We start from the raw sequence: 21,468 nt of genomic DNA on the forward strand, positions 1-21,468 counted from the left end.
ATGGATACTTCTATCGCTGACATTCCTGTTTTGGTAGAGAGATGGAGCTTTGAGAGCCATTCACCTTCGTCCTTCGATGATAGCCGGAACTCCGAGGATACTGTCTCGCCCGACTACAGTGGTGAGTTCGTCCAGTCTTCAGCAGCTTGTGAGGACGACGATCTCAGAAGATTGATGAAGGCTATGCTCGATGACCATGAAAGGTCTTTCCCGGATCCCCAGCAGGTTGCCGTCAATCCAGTTTCTCCTCCACAGTATCAGCAGCAGCAAGAGATCGAGAGGAGTTTAGTCGACTTTAGGCACCACTCCCACGATGAAAGAGTGGACTTTGTCTACCCCGAACTTGGAGTGCAAGTGCATCCCTGGGACGAAGGCATGGACAGCATCCGTCTTGTCCATCTGTTGCTGGGAGCAGCCGAAGCCATCGTCTGTGGTGAGGCTGATCTCGCCATAGCCATAATTGACCGCCTGAAAAGCTGCTGCTCCACTCAGTCAAGAACAACAATGCAAAGAATTGCGGCTTACTTTCGCGACGCTCTCAATTGCAGGCTCCACGGGCTGAAGTTCTTCAGCCGGACCGAGTCCCTGTTCGACACTGTCGGAGCCTTCCATGTCCTGCACGAGATCTGCCCCTACATCAAGTTTGGCCACTTCTCAGCAAACCAGGCCATCCTCGAATCCGTGGCCGGAGAGCAAAGAGTCCACATTGTTGACTTTGATATAACGGACGGGGTCCAGTGGCCTTCGCTGATGCAATCGCTGGCTTTGAGAGCTGGAGGTCCTCCGCAACTCAAGATCACTGCTCTCTACCGGCCGAACGCCAAGGGGGCCCTCTCCACCACCCAGGAAACTGGGAAGAGGCTGGCCGCTTGTGCTCGACAATTCAACGTTCCCTTCGTTTTCAACCAAGTCCGAGTTGATGGAGAATCTGAGGAGTTCCGCAGCTCGTCCCTCAAGCTCATACAAGGAGAGGCACTCGTTGTCAACTGCATGCTCCATCTCCCACACATGTCATGTCACTCCCGGGATGCTGTCCGTTTCTTTCTCGGGAAGATGGCGGCCATCCGGCCAAGAGTCCTGGCGATAGTCGAGGAAGATCTCAGCTGCACGTCGACGACGTTCACGGGACGTTTCCACGAGGCCCTGTACCACTACTCCACCCTCTTCGATTCCCTGGAAGCAACGCTGGCATCGGAGGATGAAATGCGTTCTCTGGTCGAGCGTGTCTTTTTGGGACCCCGGATTAAGAACACGGTCACTTCGGCCGTGAGTCAATCTCCTTTGGAAAAAGAAGCTGTGAGTCACGTAGACTTCTCCGGCAAGATGGTGAAGAACAGATGGTCGGGCCTTGCCGAAGCCGTCGGCTTCCAGCAGCGTTCTTTCAGCTCTTATAATCGTTGCCAGGCAAGGCTCCTCGTTGGACTGTTTCAAGACGGGCATCAAATTCAAGAAGACGAAGATACGATGTTACTTTGCTGGAAATCCAGACCTTTAATTGCAGCTTCTGTCTGGAGTTCCAGCAGCGATCCAGCATGATTATTCAAAACTCGTTTTCCCTGTGTATAGAAATAAGAGACACCTTGAGCAGAAACCAGCAGCTTTATCCGCATAAGCTTACGCTCTTATGCCGACTTTGTTCCAGACCAAGCTCTCGCTTGCTGTCTCACTCGGTTACAAAGAAAGCCTGCAATCCATATGAGAACGATGCTTCCTTTTAAAAGTTTGATTACCTCTAGCAGCTCGAGCTGAAAAGGATTTCCTGCATACAAAGCTTGAGTATCACCATAAGAAAGCGCAGCCCGTACAAGAATCGATCCTTTCTTATCTTTGCCTGTACATGTAACAGTCGACTCTAAAAAACAGTTACATATCATTTCCCGGACCGAGCTCCAGCATTTTAGCTTTGTCTCGCTCGGCCATCATCTCAAGGTATGTCTCCGGATCAAAATTATGAGGCTGGTCTGGTTTATCCATCTCAATACCGATAAACGCGAATATAAAAAGCACGGTGTAGAGAAATAGATAAGTTGCCTGGAAGCGAAGGTCAGACCATACAGACAAGAAAGAAAACAAAAACAAAAGAATAAAGATAAGGAGAAGATTACAGGCGCTCCGAATGCCATGCCGGTGAAGAGAATGGGCAGAAAACTCCATGATATCCATTCTAACAAAACAAAAAATTACGATAGGAAAGAGGAAGAAAGAAAAGAAAAACCAAGAGCTCACTTTGGAGTCCTGACGTAGGACCTCCAGCTTTTTCAATCGTCTCAGCTACAATCTCCCAATATGGTCCTGCCAGCCTACACAAGGTTACTTTCAAGCAAGTAAGAAAAATTACATACTGTCGTCTTCGTTTCCATGCCACGAATGAGCGCCATCGGCAATTCCCCAAGGAAAAGAATCCAGCTGCTCATTCATACGAAAATCTCACATCTTTCCCAGAAGAAAACGAGGAAAGTCCCATACCTCGTCGTCGCCCTTGGTCTTGGCCGGATCCCACACCTCATCCTCATCGATGTCGGGCTCGACGTAGAATCCGAGCTGCCCGTTGGGCGGCCGCAAGAGCAGCCTCGGCCGCGAAGAAGAAGAAGCTACGCGAATGCCAAACCCTAGGCCCTTGGCGCCGCCACATTCCTGGTGGACGGAGAGAGAAGCTCGCGGAGGAAGCGGTATGAGCGCCACAGCCATTGCCATTTAATCTGACACGTCAGCTAGGGCTTGTCGGAATCTCCATATTTTTAAATTTCCCGCTCAAACCTCTATCTAGGGTTTATGGTCTTTCCCGGATGCAAGGCGCGGCTTTCTGGCGGCTGGATGGAGCACGGCGTGATGGCGCCGACGAGCGCAGGTCAGATTACACGAAGATTTCTCGATTTTTTGCGAAGTCACAGCAGCCGCTACCTCAGGTATGAAATTTCAGTCGGATGAATCGAGATTAACATCGTTCTTCTTCATTTAGTTGATGCTTCCAAGTTTTGAGGTGTGCTGTGCGAGGGAGGTAACTGTAAAGCAGCGTTTCTCCTTGGAGCCCAGGGTGTATCCTCCTCCAAAGAGGCAAAAGGCGGTTTTTCAAGCCGGGGAAAGCACGGAGAGATCCTTATGTGCTGAATCTAGCTTGTGGACACACAAGTATCGGCCGAGAACGAGAAGTGACATTGTGGGGAACCAAGTGCTTGTGAGTCTCGATTTTTTTTTCTAGCTTCTCTTATCTACAAGTTCTTTGTTGTCTGGTAGATCACGCGTTTGCATACTTGGTTACAAACATGGGAAGAAAACTTTGCTTCCAAGACGAGATCAGTAAAGAATGTTAAAAGAGCTGTTATAATCAGTGGGCCATCTGGTGTAGGAAAGACATCTGCTGCTGTTGCTGTTTGCGAGGAACTGGATTTTAGCCCTGTGATGGTATACTTGAACATCAAAAAATTTATGAGCTCTTAGCTAACTCCTTGTACTTGTAGGCTGTACATAGAAAGACCTGGAATATACGAGCTGACAATCAGTGTCTAACAACAAATCTTGGACTAAGTAAGAAGGTTGTCCTTATATTCGATGAGATAGACAACATCGACGAGACAGCGATTCAGGCGGTGCTTAGCCTTTTACAACAGGGACGGCTTCCGATTATGTGCATCTGTAATGACATCTACGACAAGAGGCTTCGCAGGCTCATGGAATATTGCTCAGTGCTGAAGTTCGAGAAACCCAGTAGAAGTGAGGTGCGTTTTCCTTTCTGTTTAGAAACTTATCTTTGCTTTTGTTGCAGATCTTAAAACTCCTCATTCAAGTCCAAGAAAAAGAGTGTTTACGTGTGGACAAGGTAGTTTCCTGTCGCTAATGTGTTCCTGATCTGAAAAGAAAACGGTGGTTAGTTATTTTTAAGCTCGCTTGTAGACAGCGCACATCGCGACGTTCGCCATGTTTTGATTCAAATGCAGGTACGAGCCTGTGTGTCAGATCGAGTTCTTACATTGTTTTGCAGTATGCATGTGCAGGGTATTCTCTGAACTCAGAAGTGGATGTTAGAGATGCTTGCTTGGGCTCTTTTGGGACTATGGACAGGTCAGTTTTGAAAATTCTATCGGAAAGTTTACCGATCAGTGGATTTACAGTTTGTGTGCGGAAGCGGGTGAAGGAAGAGGAGCCAAAACTTCATACACAATAGAAGCTCGCCTGAACATGGTTCTTCAAGATGTCGGTTTTATATTCCTTCTTGTTCAGGTATGAGTATCATCAGGTGTGGCTAGTTCTGTCCTGGTTGTCCTGACGCAACTGTGCAAACAGGAAAACTATCTTAATTACAAACCTTGCAGAGGAGCATCCATCCTGAATGCCTTCTCGAAAGCTTCAGATTACTTGTGCGATGGAGACGTGATGGACAAAAGCATTTGCCGTGGCAGACGGGAGCTGTCTGAGCTTTTCTCGATGATTTTGGTTCTTACCTGGTAAACTGCCGTGTTTCATAGAAGTTTTTATAATGACTGCTGCTTTACAGCTCATCCATTTTGCAAGGAACAAGACAATCCTTCGACACGACTGTAAGCGGTGCTTGTGCGGTTTTCCTCACGACGCTAACATGCCTCGTGATGCGCGTCACAGGCGGATCACAAACTAAGATTTCCAATGTGGTTGTCTAAGAGCTCTAAGAAAAGGAATTTATCCTTTAAGAGGTGAGCAGGATCTTGGTTGAATGATTTGTAACTTATCAACTGCTTAACAGATGTGATCTGGATACTCCTTCCTTCCTCAAGGGACAACTCAAAATAAGTGCTGACGATAATCCCAAGAATGTTCAGCATTTCAGCTCCAAAGCTCCCGATCCTACTCGAGCTTCAGAGGACCTGTTTGCAATACTGAGACATCGATAGAAACTCAGTTGTTGCACTAAAAGGTTTGCGACTCTAAACTTCATATTTCCAATTCTTAGGAGCTCCTTTCGTGTGGTGCAGCTTCCTTGTTCCAAAGCCGCGAGTCCAAAAGTACCAAACGCTGATGCCCAGCACACGTCACGATGGAAAGCTCCTCACAAACCAGTCCATCATGTAAGTCTCAAAGCAGGGAAAAGTTGGACGAGTGGGGAGTGGAGGAGTGCAACTCGTCGGCTACCTCATATCGTCCATCGCCATCATAACATAAATCAAGAACATGCACCGGAAAGCATTACAGGTTGCGTGATTTTGCTCGGTAGTACATTCTGCCTCGTTCTTAAAACTCGGTACTAAACTGTGGCTCGAGTCCAGGTAGATAACTTGCGGACCCCAGCGCCCATCCATCCAGATTCCAGCTTCGAGATCGTTGAAAACTCTATCAAAGTATATTATTATTGCTTGGAGAGTTGGGATCGATCTTTGCAAAACTAGAGAATTTGGGATAGAAAAATCCTCTTCGCTCGGTCAACAACAACAAGAGAAATCAATATCAATCACTGTGTTACGTGATGTTTCCATCGTGATCCAGCACAGCTTCGGCTCACGAGAAACATTTGGCTAGTGGTTAGCAAGACTGGAAAATGCAATGGTTCTGGCTAGCGAAGTTGAAGTGAAACGTGACAGCAAATCTAAAGGACGGGGCCACCTTTTTGTACGTGCCCTGTTGTGCTCTCTCACGACGACTTTCTACGTTTTCTAAGGCTCCTTTATTCTTTTCGTTGGACACGGGAATCTTTGCCGAATCTTTGGCAGCCGTTGGATATTGCAAATCTGGGGCGTTGGTATCCTCGTCAGCGGTCAAAGAGTTTAGCGTTTTAAACGTTTTCCTTAATTATCCATCGCGTCTTTAGTGCGTGGCGCCCGATTTTTCGTTTAGGTTATTTGGCTGCGAGCTCTTTTTCTTCCTTGCGTGCGCGGTCCTGGCGGGGCATCTGTCGATCAATCGATGGATGATTGATCGATCGCTCTCGATCGCCAGGCGGCAAATGGAGGTAGTCTGACCTAAAAGATCGGCCGCCTTTCTTCCAGCTCCAGGGAAGCCGGTCCAATGCGAAAGGTGAGCGTGATTTCTAGGAAATTTCTTCGCTGATTCATCTTTTTCGTGCCATCGATCAGAGCTGAGGCAGCGCGGCCAGGTTCTTTTTTCTTTTCGATTCTCTCGCTGGGCTATCCGATGGAAGATTTCGGCGGAATTCCGAGCGCTCTGCCCGATCTCCCGCTCGACCTCCTCGGATTGATCACAAGCCGGGTCGGCCACAGGGATCTCTGCATCCTCAGCGCCACTTGCCGCAAGCTTCGAAGCGCGTGCTCGTCGGACAAGCTCTGGCTCCCGCAGTGCCAGCGCCTGGCCGAGGGCGAATCCATCGACTTGAATGCCTGGAGGAGCGGGATGGAGTCACACCGGGCGCTCTATCGCTTCCTGGCTGGAGCGAGGCCCCTCCTCGGCATCTGGGTGCACCAAAACCCAGAGCTCGGCAACTTGGTGTACGTGACCTGGGGATTCCTCTCCATCATCGGCTGCCGGATCATCCCCCAGGAGCTCGGCCCGCGGGGGATGGAGCGCGGCCTTCTTTGGGCGCCAGTGTTCGAGGTGATTGGAGCTCCCGATGGATCGCTGGCCTTCTTCCTCCACGGCAGGGACAAGGAGGACTGGTGCTACCCGGGGCGAGTGGAGCCGGCGAGAGAAGGCTGCAACGTTTTGATGCTGGAGGTCGAGTCCTTCCTGGAGGCCGAGGGGGGGAGGAGGAGCCCGAGTGGCAGCCCGGACAGCACTCTGGCCGGTGTCGCGGTAGAGAGCACCTGCAGCAGCGACGACGATTGCTCCGGCAGGAGATTCAGCGCAAGGAGGCCGTCGGAGGAGGACGAGGGGATCTGCTTCGGGAGGCTGAGCTTCGGCGACCGGAGGCGGCTGCTGGAGATGGTGGTGGCGGAGATCCGGATCAAAATGCCGGCGCTGGCGCAGGGGCCGCTCATCTCCCGGCCGAGCTTGGCGTCCAAGAAGGAGCTCAGGGCGATGACCGAGAGGCACGCATTGCTGCTGTGGATGTACGTGCATGGGGACCCCCGCAGCACAGAAACCGGTCGAGGAGGTGGAGAAGCGACGACGCCTTCTTCTTGCCACTGCCACCACCACAGGATTGTGGACTCGGAATGTTTGTCTGGGAAGTTGGGAAGCTCGTACGCTAGCGAGGACAGGCCTGCTGCTGCCACTGCCACTGCTGCCACTTCTACGATCACTGCAACGACGCCGGCTTCGAAAAGATCCGGTTTTGCGGGCTTTCTTAAGGCGAAGATTAGGCAGATCGTCCTGCGGAGTAAGCTGGCGGCACAGGAGGGGAGGAGGAAGAACAGGACGGAGGTGGCGTCACCGGGGGCAGCACCGAGCAGGCGATTGACGCTGCGGGAGTACCTCCGGCAGGGCGCCGGGGTTGGGCTCCGGCTCGAGGCGGCGAGCTTGAAGTTGACGCTCTACCGGGCCTGGCCGATCATCTGCGAGAACCGGTTCGCGCTCTACAAGCTCCCCGAGCAGAAGGCTGTGGAGGGCCGCGAGCTTGCCGGCCTGTGGGGCGGGACTTTCGGATGGCCGCCGGGGCGGCCGGACGGGGAGAGCAAGCCCGGGAAGCCACTCTTCTTCCTGCTGCTCTCGTACGACGACGAGGGCGATCGCGAGAGAGATGGTGGAGGAGGAGGAAGGCTGCTGATAGCGACCAAGATCCTGGAGGGGACTCACTACGTTCTTCATCCGAATGGATCGGCGATGTTCACTGCGAGAGTGGAGGAGCCATCGGCGGAGAGGTTCCCGTGGGAGAGTTACCGGGATGGGAGCGTCGTGGAGACGGTGGAGTGCTACCAGGGCGAGGGGATCTCCAACGGGTATGGGTTCCGGTACCCGAGCTCCAAGCCCGGGGCGCTGTTCGTGCACCGGAGTGGGATGCTCGCGTTCGTGTGGAGCGAGTCGCGGGCGGTGCTGACGCTGGAGAAGCTGGACGTGGAGGAGATGCTGCGCAACGGGGAGAGAGTCGGGGCTCTCACGCCCATCGCCAACTTCGCCTATCACACCAAGGCCAATTCCAATGTCTTTGCTGGCTGTGCTAGCCATTGAAGAGATAAATATTCTAGGAATATCCGCCTTCCAGCGAAGAACCCTAAAAATGTGAAGAACCCTAAAAAGCAAAGAGCCCTTAAAACAGAGGGGATGGAGTGGTGAGGAAGCTTGATGGGAAGCGCGGACGTGGACGCCAAGGTGCTAGCGGCGGGCAGATCGGCTTGCTACAAGGTAGACGATTGCGGTTGTGCGTGTGGGGTTTAGGGTTTATGCGGAGGGGATTATTCTAGGCACGCGACGCGTTCTTCCAATGCGTGGAGAGCTCCAAGGGCGCTGCGACGGAGAGTGGGACGGTGGGGCTGCTCTATCCGGCGGATTGCAAGCACAGCCGGGCGCAATTCGAGAAGATGTGTAGATCGACTTGGGTATTATTTCTCTCTCTTCTTTCCTGGCGTTTCTTTTGTTTCTCTTTGCGTGATCGGAGCTTTGTTGGTATCAATCAGGTGAGGCATTTCGATCGGCAGCACTGTGCGAAGAAGAGAGCCCAGCGAATGCTGGAGCCCGAGACTCGAAGTGGTCCCATAAACTTCCCACAGGCTACTTGAATTCTTTCTCTAGCTTTTCTCGAGAGATGTAAATCTAGATGAGAGACGAGCACGAATTTTGGTAGCTAAAAAGAAGCGTTTTTTCTTGGTTAGAACTTTTGAGAGTACTTTGCAAAGAGATTAAATGGAGATGATAATTTCCTACTTTGCGAAGAAGTCGATCACCTTCCTGTATACCAGCGCAGTGGCGTCCACTCCGAGCATCACGTCTCCGTGCGCGTAGCGAGGAACCACGACGAGTTGAGTCTCGGATGGAAGCTCTTTGACGAGCCGGGCGACGTCGTCCTTGTCAGCAAGCTCGTCTTTCTCGCCGCGAATGAGTAGGAGTGGGACGGTCCTGGGAAATGCTGAAAGGGAGTACGACGGTGGATCCAAGCTGCCATAATGGAGGATGTTTCCAACATATCCGTGATCATACTTTTGGAACTCTCCTGAGCGCACCACTGTAGAAGAGAAGAACACCATGAATGTAGAAATACTACTCCATGCGAGACACTTACGCTGCGCCATGTGTGCCACGTTCTTCATTGAAGTTGCTTGCATCTCGTAGCGATTGTAAAAGGGCCTCCTCGTCGTGTTTATGCAGCAATTCGGACCTTGAAGACATGCATTCTTAGATGAACTGAAAATACCAAAAAAAAGAAAGAAAGAAAATGCTTTGTTTACCAGTGACCATGTCCAGCAAGTTGTCAAAGCAGTCCACATGCTGCATACGTTGGGACCTGCAAACGGTGTTGATCACTCGCCGGCCTCCAGAGCTGCGCATTGATTATATTTGAGTTAGCCCATGGACCGAGTATGGAAAAAGCACGTACTTTTCAACGCGGAACTCATAGACTCCGGCAACAAGAAGAATCTGAGCCAGGAAAATTTAGCACACTGGCTAAGAAAGATATAGAGAGAGAGACGAACCCTGTCCAGATACATATTAGACGCAATGGAAAGCATTGGTGCATCCACATTCTCCAGATATGCAACAGGACCGAGCATTGCAGCCTTCTTTACAAGTCCCGAGACATCACTGTGCGCGAAAGCAGCAAAAGCTGTCATGGTGCCCTGTTGCAAACCAGAAGACGGGAATAAGAATCATTTGCCTCTATAAGACAGTCTTACCTGTGAGAATCCGACATACATTGTTCGCTGATTAGTTTGACTGTGGACGAAGCGCAGCATAGTCGGCAAGTCCTGCTCAACAAGATTGTCCCAGCTCCAATCCCAGAAATCCTGCAGAAAACCAGTTGTTAAAGTTGGCAAATGAAACGGATGAACCAGAAATTGTGCATACATCGTCTGAGCGGGACAAAGTGGCATGGCCATAGCTGAAATTGGAAGTTCGAGTGTTTCCAAGGAAGACATCGTAGCCGGCGTCTGCGAGCTGAAATGCCAGCGAATCTCTCGGCTGATTGATCACCCAGATGTCCCCTCCCTGCTCAACCAAGCAACGGTAAAGAAAACGCCCAAGAATTTAGAAAGCACACCTGCATGATCCCATGGTAGAGGAACACAGGACCCTTGGATCTGTTTGGACCATACAATCGTTGGACACCAAGCAAAAACCCATCTTGTGTTGGAACCTGTTGAGAAGGAAGTTAGTTCGCAGAAAAAGAAAGCAAAAGAGTGTAAGCTCTACAGACCGAGAACTCCCTGCAACCATAGTTGTACGGGTGAACAAAAGTCGAGCAGAGTCCATTCTTGTTGTTGAAGACTTCGTGAGCGTATGGTGCCGCAGTCACCTGGTCGAGGAGGTACACGAGTTTGACGAGTAAACCCAAGGTAGCCACCCACCAAGCAGCTCTTCGGCTCCTACTCTTCATTGAAGAACGAAGTGATTGCCCTTTGCAGCCACTGATTTCAAGGCAGGGAGATTATATAGAGAAGCTGCTTCATTGTCTCCGGGGCTCTTGAGTCCCTATCCTCAATCCCTGCTGTACTATAAGACCGTTTTCATAGCCCCGCAGCCAGAGAGCCAGCCTGCTGCCAATTTTTATCTGCAAACTTCCAAGGCCTTTCAGCGTCACACGCGATCAGGCATCACGGGTGGCTGCTGATGTTGCACTCCTTCGGACAAAGATATCTCAAAGCGGAACAGCCAGCAAATGTGTAAACCCCGGCCCCGCCCAGCGAATGTAGATAAAAATTCCTGAAAGCCTGGCTCAAGCAACAGCGAAAAAAGCAATGGTGCTGCAATGACTTCCAGACTGCGTGCCAGTATTTACGCGTAGCAAATATCCCATTATGATTCTTGTGACCAAAAAGCAACCGTCTGTTACTGCCAGAGAGCCACTTCCCAGTTCCATTCATGCATGTCCACTGTAGGCCGCTGTACTAGCGGAAGACCCATTCACACCTGCAAGCACTGTTTTTGAGTGCATGCCATAACATAGTTTGAAAGGGGGTAGTCGGCAACTAACCCGTGAGACTATGTCTTGGCGGCGTAGGTCTCTATTAATTCGCCGCTTCGCATGTCAATCTTCGAGAATATGGCAACGCGTCGACATGTTTAGAAACTCGTCAAGATTGAGCTGCAAAAACTGGCGTACTTAGAAAACAGAGATAGAAGCTTCCATAAGCTTACCATGCCATCTTGGTCGGTGTCAAAAATTCTAATCATGTCTTGCAGTTCCTGCTTTGTCCAAGTGAAGTTATGTGCAGACGCTGCTTGTTGCAATTCTCGCAGCGAAAGGCCCCTTCTACCTTCTGAAGAGTTAAAAACTTTAGGTGACAAGTAAGAAGAAGGCACACTACCACTTACGAACGATTGCGTGATAAAGAATGTCGATATCCTTTGTGGACAGGTGAAACGAGCCTCTTGCAGCCTGAAAGCAACATGTAAGAAGCACATAATGAGCACAGGTTTAAATGCTATCTTCTTACCGGTTTTTTCCTGCGCTTTGAATCTTCTTTTACTGACTTCTTCACAGCTTTAGTTCTACTGTCGATTAAGCTTCCGTCATGTACCTCCTCAAGAGACAGAGCAATAGCCTACAGCCTCCAAAAATTTAATGACTCTCTCTTTCCATGAGAAAACAAATGTACAAACCTCTTGAAGATCGTCCTCGTCCTGCTTGAAATCCAAATGAGAATTCACAACCTCTTCGGTCTGTCCCATACGTAGCCGCAGTTTAAACAAAGAAGACAAAGAAACTCATATCATACCTTTGGTTGATTAGACTCTTCGTCCTCACTCATATGCTCACCATCACTGCTGTCCTCGGAAACATGCTCTTCATCAGCTGGGGGAACGTAATCCTCCTCCTCGTCACGAATCTCCCGTGTGACAATCATCTCCTCGTCACTCTCATCAGAGACCTCCTCATTCTTGTTGCTCTTGATGGCCCGCAATCTATCCGACCTTCTTACCGGCCCAGCCGATGTGCTCGGCTTCGCCGGCTTCGCTTCTCGAGCTGGAGCCTGCACTTGAGAGGCGATATCCCTGGCCAGATCGCGCAGCCCTAGCTCGGCAAGGCGCGCATTGTTTGCTCGAATGCGCTCTTGGCGTACCTTCTCGTAAGCGCTCATCCTAGGGCGAGGGCAAATTCGAAAGATAACTAGGGCTTTTGGAAGGCGGGCAAAAGGTTTAAATGGATCAATTACGCGTGGGCCACCTGGCAGCATGACGTGGAATGGGGAGGAGTAGGGTTTAGACGAGAGTGATCGCTTTGGCAATGGCGAGCGATGAGGAGCCGGCTTCTCATCAATCTGGTAAGAAAATCTAGCCTCCATCTCCCTAATCTCGGTTCTATTCTCTTCGTTAGTCGTCATTCAAGCACTGGTTGGAGCGCTGTCTGATTCCTCGGACGCGGTCAGGGAAGCCGCGACGATTTCTCTTTGCAAGGATGCTAGAGGGTGAGATTGAGGATTTTCTCTCCAATTCTTATTTCGGCTTGCACAGAAGCGCTCATGTGATTTTGGATTGCTGCCTCACGAGCTTGAGAACTGTTAAACGGGTAATCAACTCTTTGTGCGCATTTTTCTTTTGCATCCTCACCTTCTTTTTTATTTTTTCTCTCGCTTGATCAGCGTGGAGGACAAGTAGCAGTTCATCGATCAAGTGTCTTGAACGTAATGGCGAGAACAATCCGCGACATGGAAAGGATGCAGCTAAGCGAAGACAAGATAAAATCCATGGTGAAAATCTCCTTCGCTGAGATGACGAGCTGCAAGGTCTGTACATTTTGTCCTTTCGATTTCTTCTTGCACTAACAGCTTTTATCAGGATCTGGATTCAAGCTGGGAACACGCAGCATCGAGTCTGCTGGTTGCAGTTTGTTGTCAAATGCCAAGCTTGGTAAAGCTTAGTCTCGCTTTCTTTCTTTTTTACCTACATTATTAGTATTGCTGCTTCTTCGTTTTCAGGTTATGGAAGAAATATTTTTGCAACTAGTCGGAGGCTCGGTGCCGGTGTTGGCATTGGTTCAAGCTCTTGCCGAGTTCTCGACAATTGATGGTAACTTCAGCTTATCATTATGTGATGGGATTTAGTTGGAAGCCTTTGTTTGAAGCTGTCCAGTTCGTCCCTCATATGAAAGGCGTGCTTTCTCGCGTTTTACCTCTTCTTGGTGGAATTAAGGATGCGCAGAAAAAAACGTTTGCTGATGGTAAGATAAATAATTTTGCGTTGAGCATATGGACTGATATGAATCATTGTCAGCTTTTGCGTGTTGGAGTGCCGGGATGATCGTGTATGTTGAAAAGTATCCGTCAGCTCCGTACCTTGGTCCTGATATGCAGTAAGTTACGGGAGTATCTTCTCATTTTTGTGTACTTAATGTAATTTACAGAGCTCTTTTACACTCTGCATTTGATCTTTTCCTGGGAAGATGGCTCTTGGCTCGTGATGCAAAGGTATTTGCAGTTTCTTTCCTTAACTGACATAAATCTGGAACATATCAGGTTTCTTTGGCTACTGTGGAAGCTTTGGCTCAAATGTTCCCTCTCATAAATAAAATTCAGTTAAAATCGGCGTTGCCTAAGCTCGTGCCTTCTATCTTATCAGTGTAAGCATCATTGAAAGTTTCTCTTTGTACATCACCCTGGCTCTTTTGTTATCATTAAGGTACAAGAAAGACTCCAGTAATTGTTTTCCAGTTACCCATGCTCTTCACATGCTTTTGGAAGTGGTTTTGCCGAGTGGTCAGCCGATGCTAGAGTTTCAGGTTCTTGTGTTTAGGAAACAGTTACCAGTATTAATATGTTTTTCAGGCTGTTGTATCTATTCTTAATACGATTTTGCCTATGGCTTCCATCTACTCTCGTAAAGAACGAAATGGAGAAGCTTCTGCAATTTTAAAGGTAAAGCTTTAATTTTTCTTTTATCGTAACATTCTCGCTTTTCTGCAGAATTTTAACGAGGTTGCTACTTGCTTCGTAATTATTGGAACTGCCTTTCCGGAAGACCTTTTCAACTATCTACTCTCTGTGAGATGCTGGAGCTTTTATTCTCATTCGTTTCGGTTGATAAAGTGTTTTTTAAAAGCAGCGTTTGAATGCCAAAGAAATGGAAGCATCACTTGGAGTTTTTTTGATACTCAAACATTTACTCCCTAGGTACGCTAGCTGTTTATTCAAGTATGATAATTTCAACGGTGATTGTTAGACTTGCTACAAGCTGGAATGGTAAACGTTCCACTCTACTCGAGGCTGTAAAGGTCTCGCTGCAGGAGCCAAATTTGAACTTGCGGAAAGCTTTGGCAGAGGTATATTTCCTATATTTTGCATTCTGCAGGGTAGTTTTCACTTCTATTATCATTCAGCTCGTTGCGATCATGTCAGCTGTTGGGTTTTTGCAACAAGATAACGACAGGATATTCTTAGAGTTTTTAGTTAAGCAGTCAGCTATTACTGATTCTGAGGTAAAGATCCTGCACTCACAGCAGGAGGCCCTGGAAATAGCGTTGGGCACGCGAAATGCTGAAATTCATCAAAATCACGTAAGATTTTTCTTTTTATATAGTTTCTTCCTAACCCTTAACGTCCCAGCTTCGTCTAAAAGTTGGATTCGTGTCGCCTTCAGAGCTGCGGGTTGTGTCCGATAAAATTTTATATTTGCTGGCAAGCACAACGCCTCATATGGAAGTATGAAGATACATTCACTTCTAAGTTCTATACTGAATTTGTGGTCCAGGAGCTTATGTGGCCATTTCTACTGAAAGTCTTGATTCCGCCATGCTTTACAGGAGCGATAGCCACGGTAAGTTTCCTCCTAGAACCTGAGACATATGTTGACGACAGTCTTCCTTTCTTAGCTTTGTAAGTGCATTTGCGAGATTATCAAGAGGAAAAATGGCAAAGGCGAACCAGTCTATGTCGACTATAGATTGCAACCCGACGTTCCACGACCAGAGGTTTCCCGTCGAGGCTTTTTCTTTCTCTGATAACAAGCCAGTGCAGGAAGTGCTGGGAAGGTTGATCGTTCTTTTGCAGAATCCCCATGCCAGGAATCATCTTGCTGCATCAATTTTGACGGTGTCTTTTTTCTTTCCTTTGTTTCTGACTTCTGACGTTTTCTTAGTTTCGCCAACAACTTTGTACTTTGTAGGCTCTTTTGAACATGTCCTCGCTGTTTCCAACCGCTGTCCAGTTGCTATGGGAAGACGAGGTTCGTGTGTTAAGAACATTGGGCACGAATTAGAGTCTATTTGATGCAGATTCCAAAACTAAAAGCTTATATCAGCGACTCCGAAGATGACTCATGGCAACAAGAAACATGGGAAGAAATGATATTACACGTAAGTGTTGTCAAACTGTTTCCTACTAATGTACAACATCAGCTTCTGTCAGAATCTGTGGACGTTATCAGCAGTTCTGAATGGACTATGTCTATGGCTAATGCTTTGTCTGGCCACTACTGTTTATACGAAGGAGATAACCAACATTGTGCCTTTTTGCACAGGTAATTAATTTTCTTTAAGTTTCTTTTCTGAACTTCTGTTGCATGTCTGTAGATGCCTTGGTGTGGTTCTGTCCAAAGTTGATAACAGAAGCTTTGTCCGGGAAAAGATCGCCACAATGTATAGGCAATCCAACGTTGCAGACACAGCTAATAGGCTTGGTCTAGCTATGGGAATGGGCCTGGTAAGTACTGTGGACATGTCTGTAAATGGTAGATGACTTTGTTCTGATAAAGGTAGCAGCTTCTCATTTGGATACCGTTCTCGAAAAGCTGAAAGATGTGCTTGAGAAGGAGAGTAGAAGAACAATCACGAGGTCATTCTACGTCCAATTCGAGGTTTACGTTAACGGACTTCATTGTGCAGGTTCTTGGCTTCCTTCTTCGCTCAAAGAGAAAAGGATGTGGACAATATCTATGCGGCATTAGCTTTGATGTACGGTTATGCTGCTTCTTATGCTCCATCCACCGTTATTGAAGCTCGAATCGATAAGCTTGTGGTAACTTTTATCTTTGAAAGCGCACTTCGTTTTACTAAATAGCTCTTTTCAAGGGAACAAATGTTTTATCAAGGCTACTTGATGTGAAAAGTGCCGCAGCTAAGCAAGCCGTTATCACGGCTATCAATCTGCTGGGTACAACGTTTTTCGAATCCTGACGAAACAAATTTTGGTTTTGTATTCCAGGCCAAGCTGTTATAAAGGCTGGCGCCCATGGGGTTCCATTCCCTTTGAAGAGGCGAGATACAATGCTGGATTATGTTATGACGTTAATGGTGTCCCAAACTTCTAGTTATGTTCTTGCCACACAAAGTTTACTAGAAGCGGATTCACTCCGAACACAGGTGAGATGGACGTTCCATTTTTTCATTTTTATTTTTAGTTTTTTACTCTGTTTTGTGGATCCTCAAGAACTTGGCGATAAACGCATGCACCACCTTGGTATCTGTTGAGCCTAAGTTGACATCTGCATCAAGGGATCGTATACTTGAGGTGATAAAATTTTTGTTGGGTGATTTCTGCAATTGTTTATGAGAATGTGCAGGCTACTTTGAGGTTCTACACGCTACCAGCAGAACCTGCACCCGTTGTTGATTCCGTTTTGTCGGATTTAACGAACTTGCTTTGCGTAATTCTAAGAACCAGGTCTGTTTTCTAGAAATTAGAATTTACGATCGAAAGAATAAGATGTTTTGCAGTGGGGAAGATGGGAAAAGTAGAGCGGATCAAGTTCATCACTTGCTCAATAGTCTTGACCAATACATCTCTTCACAAGTTGATCACCACCGAGAAAGAGCTTGTATGTCAGTACTTGCGCTATTGCGAGAGTTCCGAACATTCTGTACTGCAGGTTGTAGTCACCTTTTCCTATCTTTATGCTTACTTTACAAAGTTGTTTCAGGTACGCCTCTTCTTCCCTCACGCGACGCTTTGATTCTTGGAAAGAGAGTGATGATGTATTTACCTCGTTGTGCGGATGTTTCTTCCTTGATACGAAAGTCGTCTGCTCAGGCATGGAATCTAGGAAAGCATTAGGAAAACTGACATTCCGTCTGCAGATTATTGACCTTCTCTTCAGCATTGCTTTAACTTTGCCAAAACTTGGGGGTTCCTCAAGTATGGAAAGCAGGCAAGTTTCTTTCGGTGCATTATCCTCACTAGAAGAGCTCATTGCTGTTTCTAAATGGGTAAGTCGACTTTTGTTGGGTTGAGATATTAACCACTGTTTATAGGATTCTACTGCTGAGTTGGCTGGAACGTTACAGCAAATTGTTGGCGCTGTTAGCATTCTTTTAACCAATGACGAGGTAAAGCTTTTTGCCCCTGCCTGCGCCAACTTTTGTTCTTTTCGTTTTTCCGCAGTATGTGTCTGCTTTGCAGTATTGCAACACAGCTATCTGTGATATAATCCCTCAATGTGGGGAGGGTGCTACTTTTGCTGTCAAACAGTTAATTCTGGAGAGAGGCAATCAACTCGGCGAGCGCGATATTCCTACGTAAGATTCAATTTGTTTCATGGTTTTAATGAAACTTTTTTTACAGTATAACGCAGTCGCTGTTTAAGGCTGCCACGTCTGTTGCGGAGGTTGGAAGGCGTCAGAAAGTGCTAGAAACCGTAGGTCAACATTTTTCCATTTCGGCGATAATTTTTTTTTGTCTGCAGGTGTGTTCTCTAGCACAAGAAACGCAATCCAGAATAGTTATGAGTGAACTTTTAGCTGCAGCAGTCAGGGAGGCGCAAGTTAAGGATTCGCTGAAACACAAAGGATCATGGCCGATAGACGAAGCCTTTAAAGTAAGTCTTTAGTTTTCTACAATGTTTGCCTTCTCACACCGCTAGCAGGCATTTGCGAACCATGTGGATTTGGCATTGCCATTTCTCGACTATTTGGTGTCCGTACTGGATCAAACTCCAGTTCTGAAGGACGACACGGACAAGAACGAGCAGTCTTCGCATGCTCCTCATACCATCGACTATTTTCCAATAGCTGCTGTCCGGGCACTGACAACAGCTTTCAGGTAAGCCTGGTGTATACCATTAGCTTAATATTGATGCTGTTCAACAGAGTAGGAGGGGATCCCATCAGGAAAGCTCTTGAACAACGTTATGCAACAGTTTTTTGTGCGCTCTTGCTTCAAATTGGAGGCTCACATGGCACTACTGGTTTGGATAAGCAAGCGTCAAGGTAGGACATAAAAGATGCTGTACGTGACTAATTCTTGCAATTCTAGGGACATTATTCTTGCGTTCAAAACGTTTTGTAGATTTGTTGGGGATTTGGACATGGAGAATGTAAGAGATTTTTTGTGTGCTCATATAAACCATTTTTACGGATTTGTATCATGTGCAGGTTGTAGATAGCAGCATTGACGAGCTCTTGACTGAAGGATACTGGATCAAAGCCGTTGGAAAAATTGCGCATTGCGTTGCTTTGACACACCCGAAAAAAGTGAGCTTCTTTAGTTCTTTGTTTTGGACTCACAGGAATTTCTACAGGTTGGTGCAATTTGCAATCTTCTGTGGCCTGTTCTCAAAAGAGACTACGTTTTCCAAAGGATAGCAGCTGCCGCCGCTTTATCGGAATATGTCAAAACCAGGTTTCTTGGCTCTTCTGTTTCTTGTAACTAGTTTATTTTTATGGATGGTGGGGCAGTAGGGGGACCGCTGACGTTTTGGAACAACTTGTTGGAGTCTTGAGTCGCCATATTGGAGATGAATCTCCTGTAGTAAGACGCTTATGCGTCGAAGGCCTTGTTCAGGTGTCTGTACTTGTTTTTTCTTTCAATAAGCTGTTCTTGTACTCCTCGACAGGTGCCCCATGACGATATGGCGCAATACGCACCGCAGGTGTTGGGTGTAATCGTTACTCTGATTGACGACGATGTGGAATCTGTATCGTATGCCGCCGTGCAAGGTCTCCCACTGGTAAGAGTCGGGTTTTCTCCGCTTTATTTGTTCTAATTACCTTCGCGTAGGTGCTCGAGATAACAACAGAAGAGACAGTGGTTCCGGTTTTGCTTAACCTCTGTGTACGTTTAAGATCTCTCCAGGTACTCGGTTTGTTACATACATGTTGGTTCAATGCTTGAAAGATTGTTGTTAGACGAGGGAGAGCGTTCATATGAGAGCAGCATCGTTTGGTGCACTTGGGACGCTAAGTGCTTTTGCCACTGGATCGCAACTGGATGCATTTCTGGAGCAAGTAAGCTGAACCTTACCCGAGCAATGCTTATTCGTGCGCTCGTTACAGATGCACTCAATCCTCCCGCGTGTGCTTTTGCATATAAATGACGAGGATTCATCTGTCCGACAAGCATGCAAGGTATCCCAGTGAAGTGTTTCTTTCATTTACATTCCACTGTTGTTCTTTTTCACAGACAACATTCAAGAGAATCGCTCCTCTCCTTCAGGCTGAAGAGCTCAAACATGTGGCGAGACTCGACTGCAAGGAATCGGACAACAGGCTCGTAGAATCTCGATCTCCTCAAAGTGAAACTAACCTTTTCTCTTTCCGCAGGCTGTATTACGACGCGTTCTTGAAGGAAATAACGAGACATCTGATAACTCGATTTTCAGACAGATTGGACACATACTTGTCCTGTGCAATCCAGGTAAGGACGTGGTTTCCCTGTTGCTCACTCCTAAAAGAAAAGCTCCCGTTTGATTCCACAGGCGTTTGATTCGCCATGGCCGCGGGTCCAAGCCAACGCTGTTTCGTTTGTAGCCTTTATGCTGTCACAGCTCGAAGATCAAAGATCCTCCTCGATTTACGTGCCACAGGTAATGCTTGAAAACTTGGGAAAAAGTAAAAGTTCGCTTACTATTCTACTTTTATGCTCGATCAATCAGGTAGTGACACTGCTAATGCGAGCTGTCGAAAATTCGCCCAGCCAGATTGTAAGAGCCCGATCGGCATGGGCTCTTGGAGTTCTTCTTGAGCAGCTTAAATTGTCATCAAGTTTTAGTGGGGACGTTCTTGCGGGATGTACATAATGTGAATTATATGACATTAAATACAAATAACTTCGTGAATTTCTAAACTATCTTACAATTTATCATGACATTAAGAGAATTACACATCCAATGACTAATTAATGTAAACCATTGGTTTTAAAAAATTATTTACTATAACAATCATTTCAATCATATGCCACTATTACTCTTTTTTTTAATTTAGATTATTTACTTTCAACTTTATGTCATGAAAGTTTTTGCACAAAATAATCAAGAGTGATATTAAATTTAATTGAGAATTTATAATAAATGTTTAAGTTAAACATTGAGCTAACTAATTAAACTTAAAATTTGTTGTTTATATGCATTATAAACTTAAATTTAAATTACCATAAAATAACAAAATATAGAAAGTTAGAATATCTTTACAAGATTCAATAACTAGGATTTATAATACTTCTCAAAGATTAATAACTTGTATAAATTTATAATTGAGAAAAGTAAAAATAATAAAAGAAACTACATAATAAAATTACTTAAATTTATTTAGTGATACTTTTGAGTAAGTTTAAGAATTTAAATTATAATAAATATTTTAAATTTATCACTATCTTTTATTTATGACTTTTAGAGTTTGTCATCAACTTACTGTTAGTATTGTTTATTTTCTTTAGCATATGACAAATGCAAAATGATGCATATGACAAATGCAAAATGATAATAGAAAATAAAAATATAGACATATTTACAGAAATAGTTTCTTTATATTTTTCTACACAAAATTATTAATAGCATACGCTACTCTCACCTATAACATCACATTAAATTTTCAACAATAACAATTTTAATACTCACTTACTTCAAGAATTTTCAGTATTGGTTTGATTTATATGCCACTTCCATGGATCAATACAGAAAAAAAAAACAAAAATGTAAGAAATTTTAGATAATAAAAAAAACACTATTTTGTAAAATATATAATCATAAATTACTATTGGAAACAATTGTAGAAATTTAGATATGCAAAAAACCTTTACACAAATAAAATATAAATTTTTAATATAAATATTTTACTTTATTCAAATTATTAAATATTCCATAATATAAAGAACATTTTCAAATATTTTTTGCCCTAATATTATATAATAAAAAGATTTAAACATAAATGTTTTTTAGTAAAACAACTTATATTTGTTTAGTAATGGCAAGAAAAAGGGTAAACCCAAATATCTATTAAAATATTCTTTAAAAAACTACTTTGAGGTTACTCGAAGAGCATAAATTGAAAAGACATTTAGGCTTTTGAAAAGAATTATAGAAAATAATAAGTTAAAAAATTATTCTAAAAAAATTCAGTTTTATTTTATATATATATAGATAAATGCATAATCAACTATAAATTATCTGAAAAAACCAGAAAATTTAATAATTTTACAAGAGAAGGCTCTATAACTTTTCAGATAAATTCCTTCCTCTTTGTCATCTAATATACATTTACATTCTTTCTTTTATAGGTGAATTCCCTTGTTGATCCTAAGAAATCTAAAG

The 21,468-nt window shown here is 45.6% G+C and overlaps 8 protein-coding genes across 11 annotated transcripts; 5 read left to right on the forward strand and 3 right to left on the reverse strand.

Annotated features, from left to right (window-relative positions):
• LOC9652236 (nodulation-signaling pathway 2 protein) lies at positions 1–1,536 on the forward strand. Its single transcript, XM_024666729.1, has one exon. It carries the CDS (start codon positions 1–3, stop codon positions 1,534–1,536), a length of 1,536 nt encoding a protein of 511 aa, XP_024522497.1.
• Positions 1,537–1,802: 266 nt separating this feature from the next.
• Positions 1,803–2,699, reverse strand: LOC9652237 (photosynthetic NDH subunit of subcomplex B 5, chloroplastic). The gene is made up of 5 exons (XM_002993024.2): positions 2,467–2,699; positions 2,343–2,406; positions 2,227–2,292; positions 2,106–2,164; positions 1,803–2,031 (listed from the first exon to the last, which is right to left on the reverse strand). Exons 1-5 carry the CDS (start codon positions 2,692–2,694, stop codon positions 1,864–1,866), a joined length of 585 nt encoding a protein of 194 aa, XP_002993070.2. The 5' UTR covers positions 2,695–2,699; the 3' UTR covers positions 1,803–1,863.
• Positions 2,700–2,786: 87 nt separating this feature from the next.
• Positions 2,787–5,329, forward strand: LOC112343384 (replication factor C subunit 1-like). The gene is made up of 13 exons (XM_024666730.1): positions 2,787–2,906; positions 2,960–3,175; positions 3,235–3,402; positions 3,459–3,716; positions 3,764–3,817; positions 3,870–3,935; positions 3,980–4,059; positions 4,110–4,218; positions 4,282–4,442; positions 4,493–4,535; positions 4,597–4,667; positions 4,718–4,888; positions 4,947–5,329. The coding sequence occupies exons 1-12, from the start codon at positions 2,787–2,789 to the stop codon at positions 4,863–4,865; spliced, it is 1,494 nt and encodes a 497-aa protein (XP_024522498.1). The 3' UTR covers positions 4,866–4,888; positions 4,947–5,329.
• A 490-nt stretch (positions 5,330–5,819) lies between these two features.
• Positions 5,820–8,101, forward strand: LOC9652414 (F-box protein At5g39450). The gene is made up of 2 exons (XM_024666705.1): positions 5,820–5,982; positions 6,042–8,101. Exon 2 carries the CDS (start codon positions 6,100–6,102, stop codon positions 8,026–8,028), a length of 1,929 nt encoding a protein of 642 aa, XP_024522473.1. The 5' UTR covers positions 5,820–5,982; positions 6,042–6,099; the 3' UTR covers positions 8,029–8,101.
• LOC9652238 lies at positions 8,096–8,668 on the forward strand. Its single transcript, XM_002992998.2, has 3 exons — positions 8,096–8,202; positions 8,262–8,396; positions 8,475–8,668. Exons 1-3 carry the CDS (start codon positions 8,143–8,145, stop codon positions 8,574–8,576), a joined length of 297 nt encoding a protein of 98 aa, XP_002993044.1. The 5' UTR covers positions 8,096–8,142; the 3' UTR covers positions 8,577–8,668.
• On the reverse strand, positions 8,633–10,657 carry LOC112343369 (triacylglycerol lipase 1-like). The gene is made up of 9 exons (XM_024666706.1): positions 10,211–10,657; positions 10,055–10,150; positions 9,862–10,002; positions 9,690–9,800; positions 9,489–9,632; positions 9,392–9,432; positions 9,243–9,334; positions 9,077–9,172; positions 8,633–9,019 (listed from the first exon to the last, which is right to left on the reverse strand). The coding sequence occupies exons 1-9, from the start codon at positions 10,388–10,390 to the stop codon at positions 8,718–8,720; spliced, it is 1,203 nt and encodes a 400-aa protein (XP_024522474.1). The 5' UTR covers positions 10,391–10,657; the 3' UTR covers positions 8,633–8,717.
• A 95-nt stretch (positions 10,658–10,752) lies between these two features.
• LOC9652239 lies at positions 10,753–12,130 on the reverse strand. Its single transcript, XM_002993025.2, has 7 exons — positions 11,733–12,130; positions 11,617–11,676; positions 11,451–11,558; positions 11,329–11,392; positions 11,152–11,273; positions 10,988–11,098; positions 10,753–10,923 (listed from the first exon to the last, which is right to left on the reverse strand). Exons 1-6 carry the CDS (start codon positions 12,093–12,095, stop codon positions 11,042–11,044), a joined length of 774 nt encoding a protein of 257 aa, XP_002993071.2. The 5' UTR covers positions 12,096–12,130; the 3' UTR covers positions 10,753–10,923; positions 10,988–11,041.
• Positions 12,131–12,182: 52 nt separating this feature from the next.
• On the forward strand, positions 12,183–20,007 carry LOC9652415 (protein SHOOT GRAVITROPISM 6). 4 transcript variants are annotated; one of them, XM_024666704.1, is made up of 51 exons: positions 12,184–12,278; positions 12,332–12,422; positions 12,469–12,523; positions 12,597–12,740; positions 12,793–12,864; positions 12,933–13,023; positions 13,079–13,174; positions 13,228–13,306; positions 13,358–13,421; positions 13,470–13,573; positions 13,633–13,732; positions 13,779–13,868; positions 13,917–13,994; positions 14,053–14,123; positions 14,173–14,272; positions 14,330–14,506; positions 14,556–14,651; positions 14,701–14,766; positions 14,822–14,920; positions 14,967–15,041; positions 15,115–15,174; positions 15,224–15,304; positions 15,347–15,468; positions 15,521–15,650; positions 15,703–15,782; positions 15,833–15,965; positions 16,019–16,100; positions 16,152–16,309; positions 16,377–16,457; positions 16,510–16,610; positions 16,664–16,815; positions 16,867–16,976; positions 17,024–17,152; positions 17,198–17,272; positions 17,328–17,461; positions 17,508–17,580; positions 17,629–17,760; positions 17,809–17,984; positions 18,032–18,151; positions 18,198–18,258; positions 18,317–18,415; positions 18,463–18,563; positions 18,620–18,725; positions 18,778–18,891; positions 18,942–19,016; positions 19,070–19,168; positions 19,217–19,288; positions 19,344–19,429; positions 19,484–19,577; positions 19,639–19,746; positions 19,816–20,007. In XM_024666704.1, exons 1-51 carry the CDS (start codon positions 12,242–12,244, stop codon positions 19,957–19,959), a joined length of 5,073 nt encoding a protein of 1,690 aa, XP_024522472.1. In that variant the 5' UTR covers positions 12,184–12,241; the 3' UTR covers positions 19,960–20,007. The 4 variants fall into 4 exon arrangements, with proteins under 4 accessions (XP_024522471.1, XP_024522472.1, XP_024522469.1 ...); XM_024666703.1 differs by having other exon boundaries at positions 12,183–12,278; positions 16,664–16,976; positions 18,623–18,725; XM_024666701.1 differs by having other exon boundaries at positions 16,664–16,976.
• Positions 20,008–21,468: the final 1,461 nt, after the last annotated feature.

Source organism: Selaginella moellendorffii, unplaced genomic scaffold, assembly GCF_000143415.4.
Source record: "Selaginella moellendorffii unplaced genomic scaffold, v1.0 SELMOscaffold_147, whole genome shotgun sequence".
In the NCBI taxonomy this organism is placed as follows: Eukaryota; Viridiplantae; Streptophyta; class Lycopodiopsida; order Selaginellales; family Selaginellaceae; genus Selaginella; species Selaginella moellendorffii.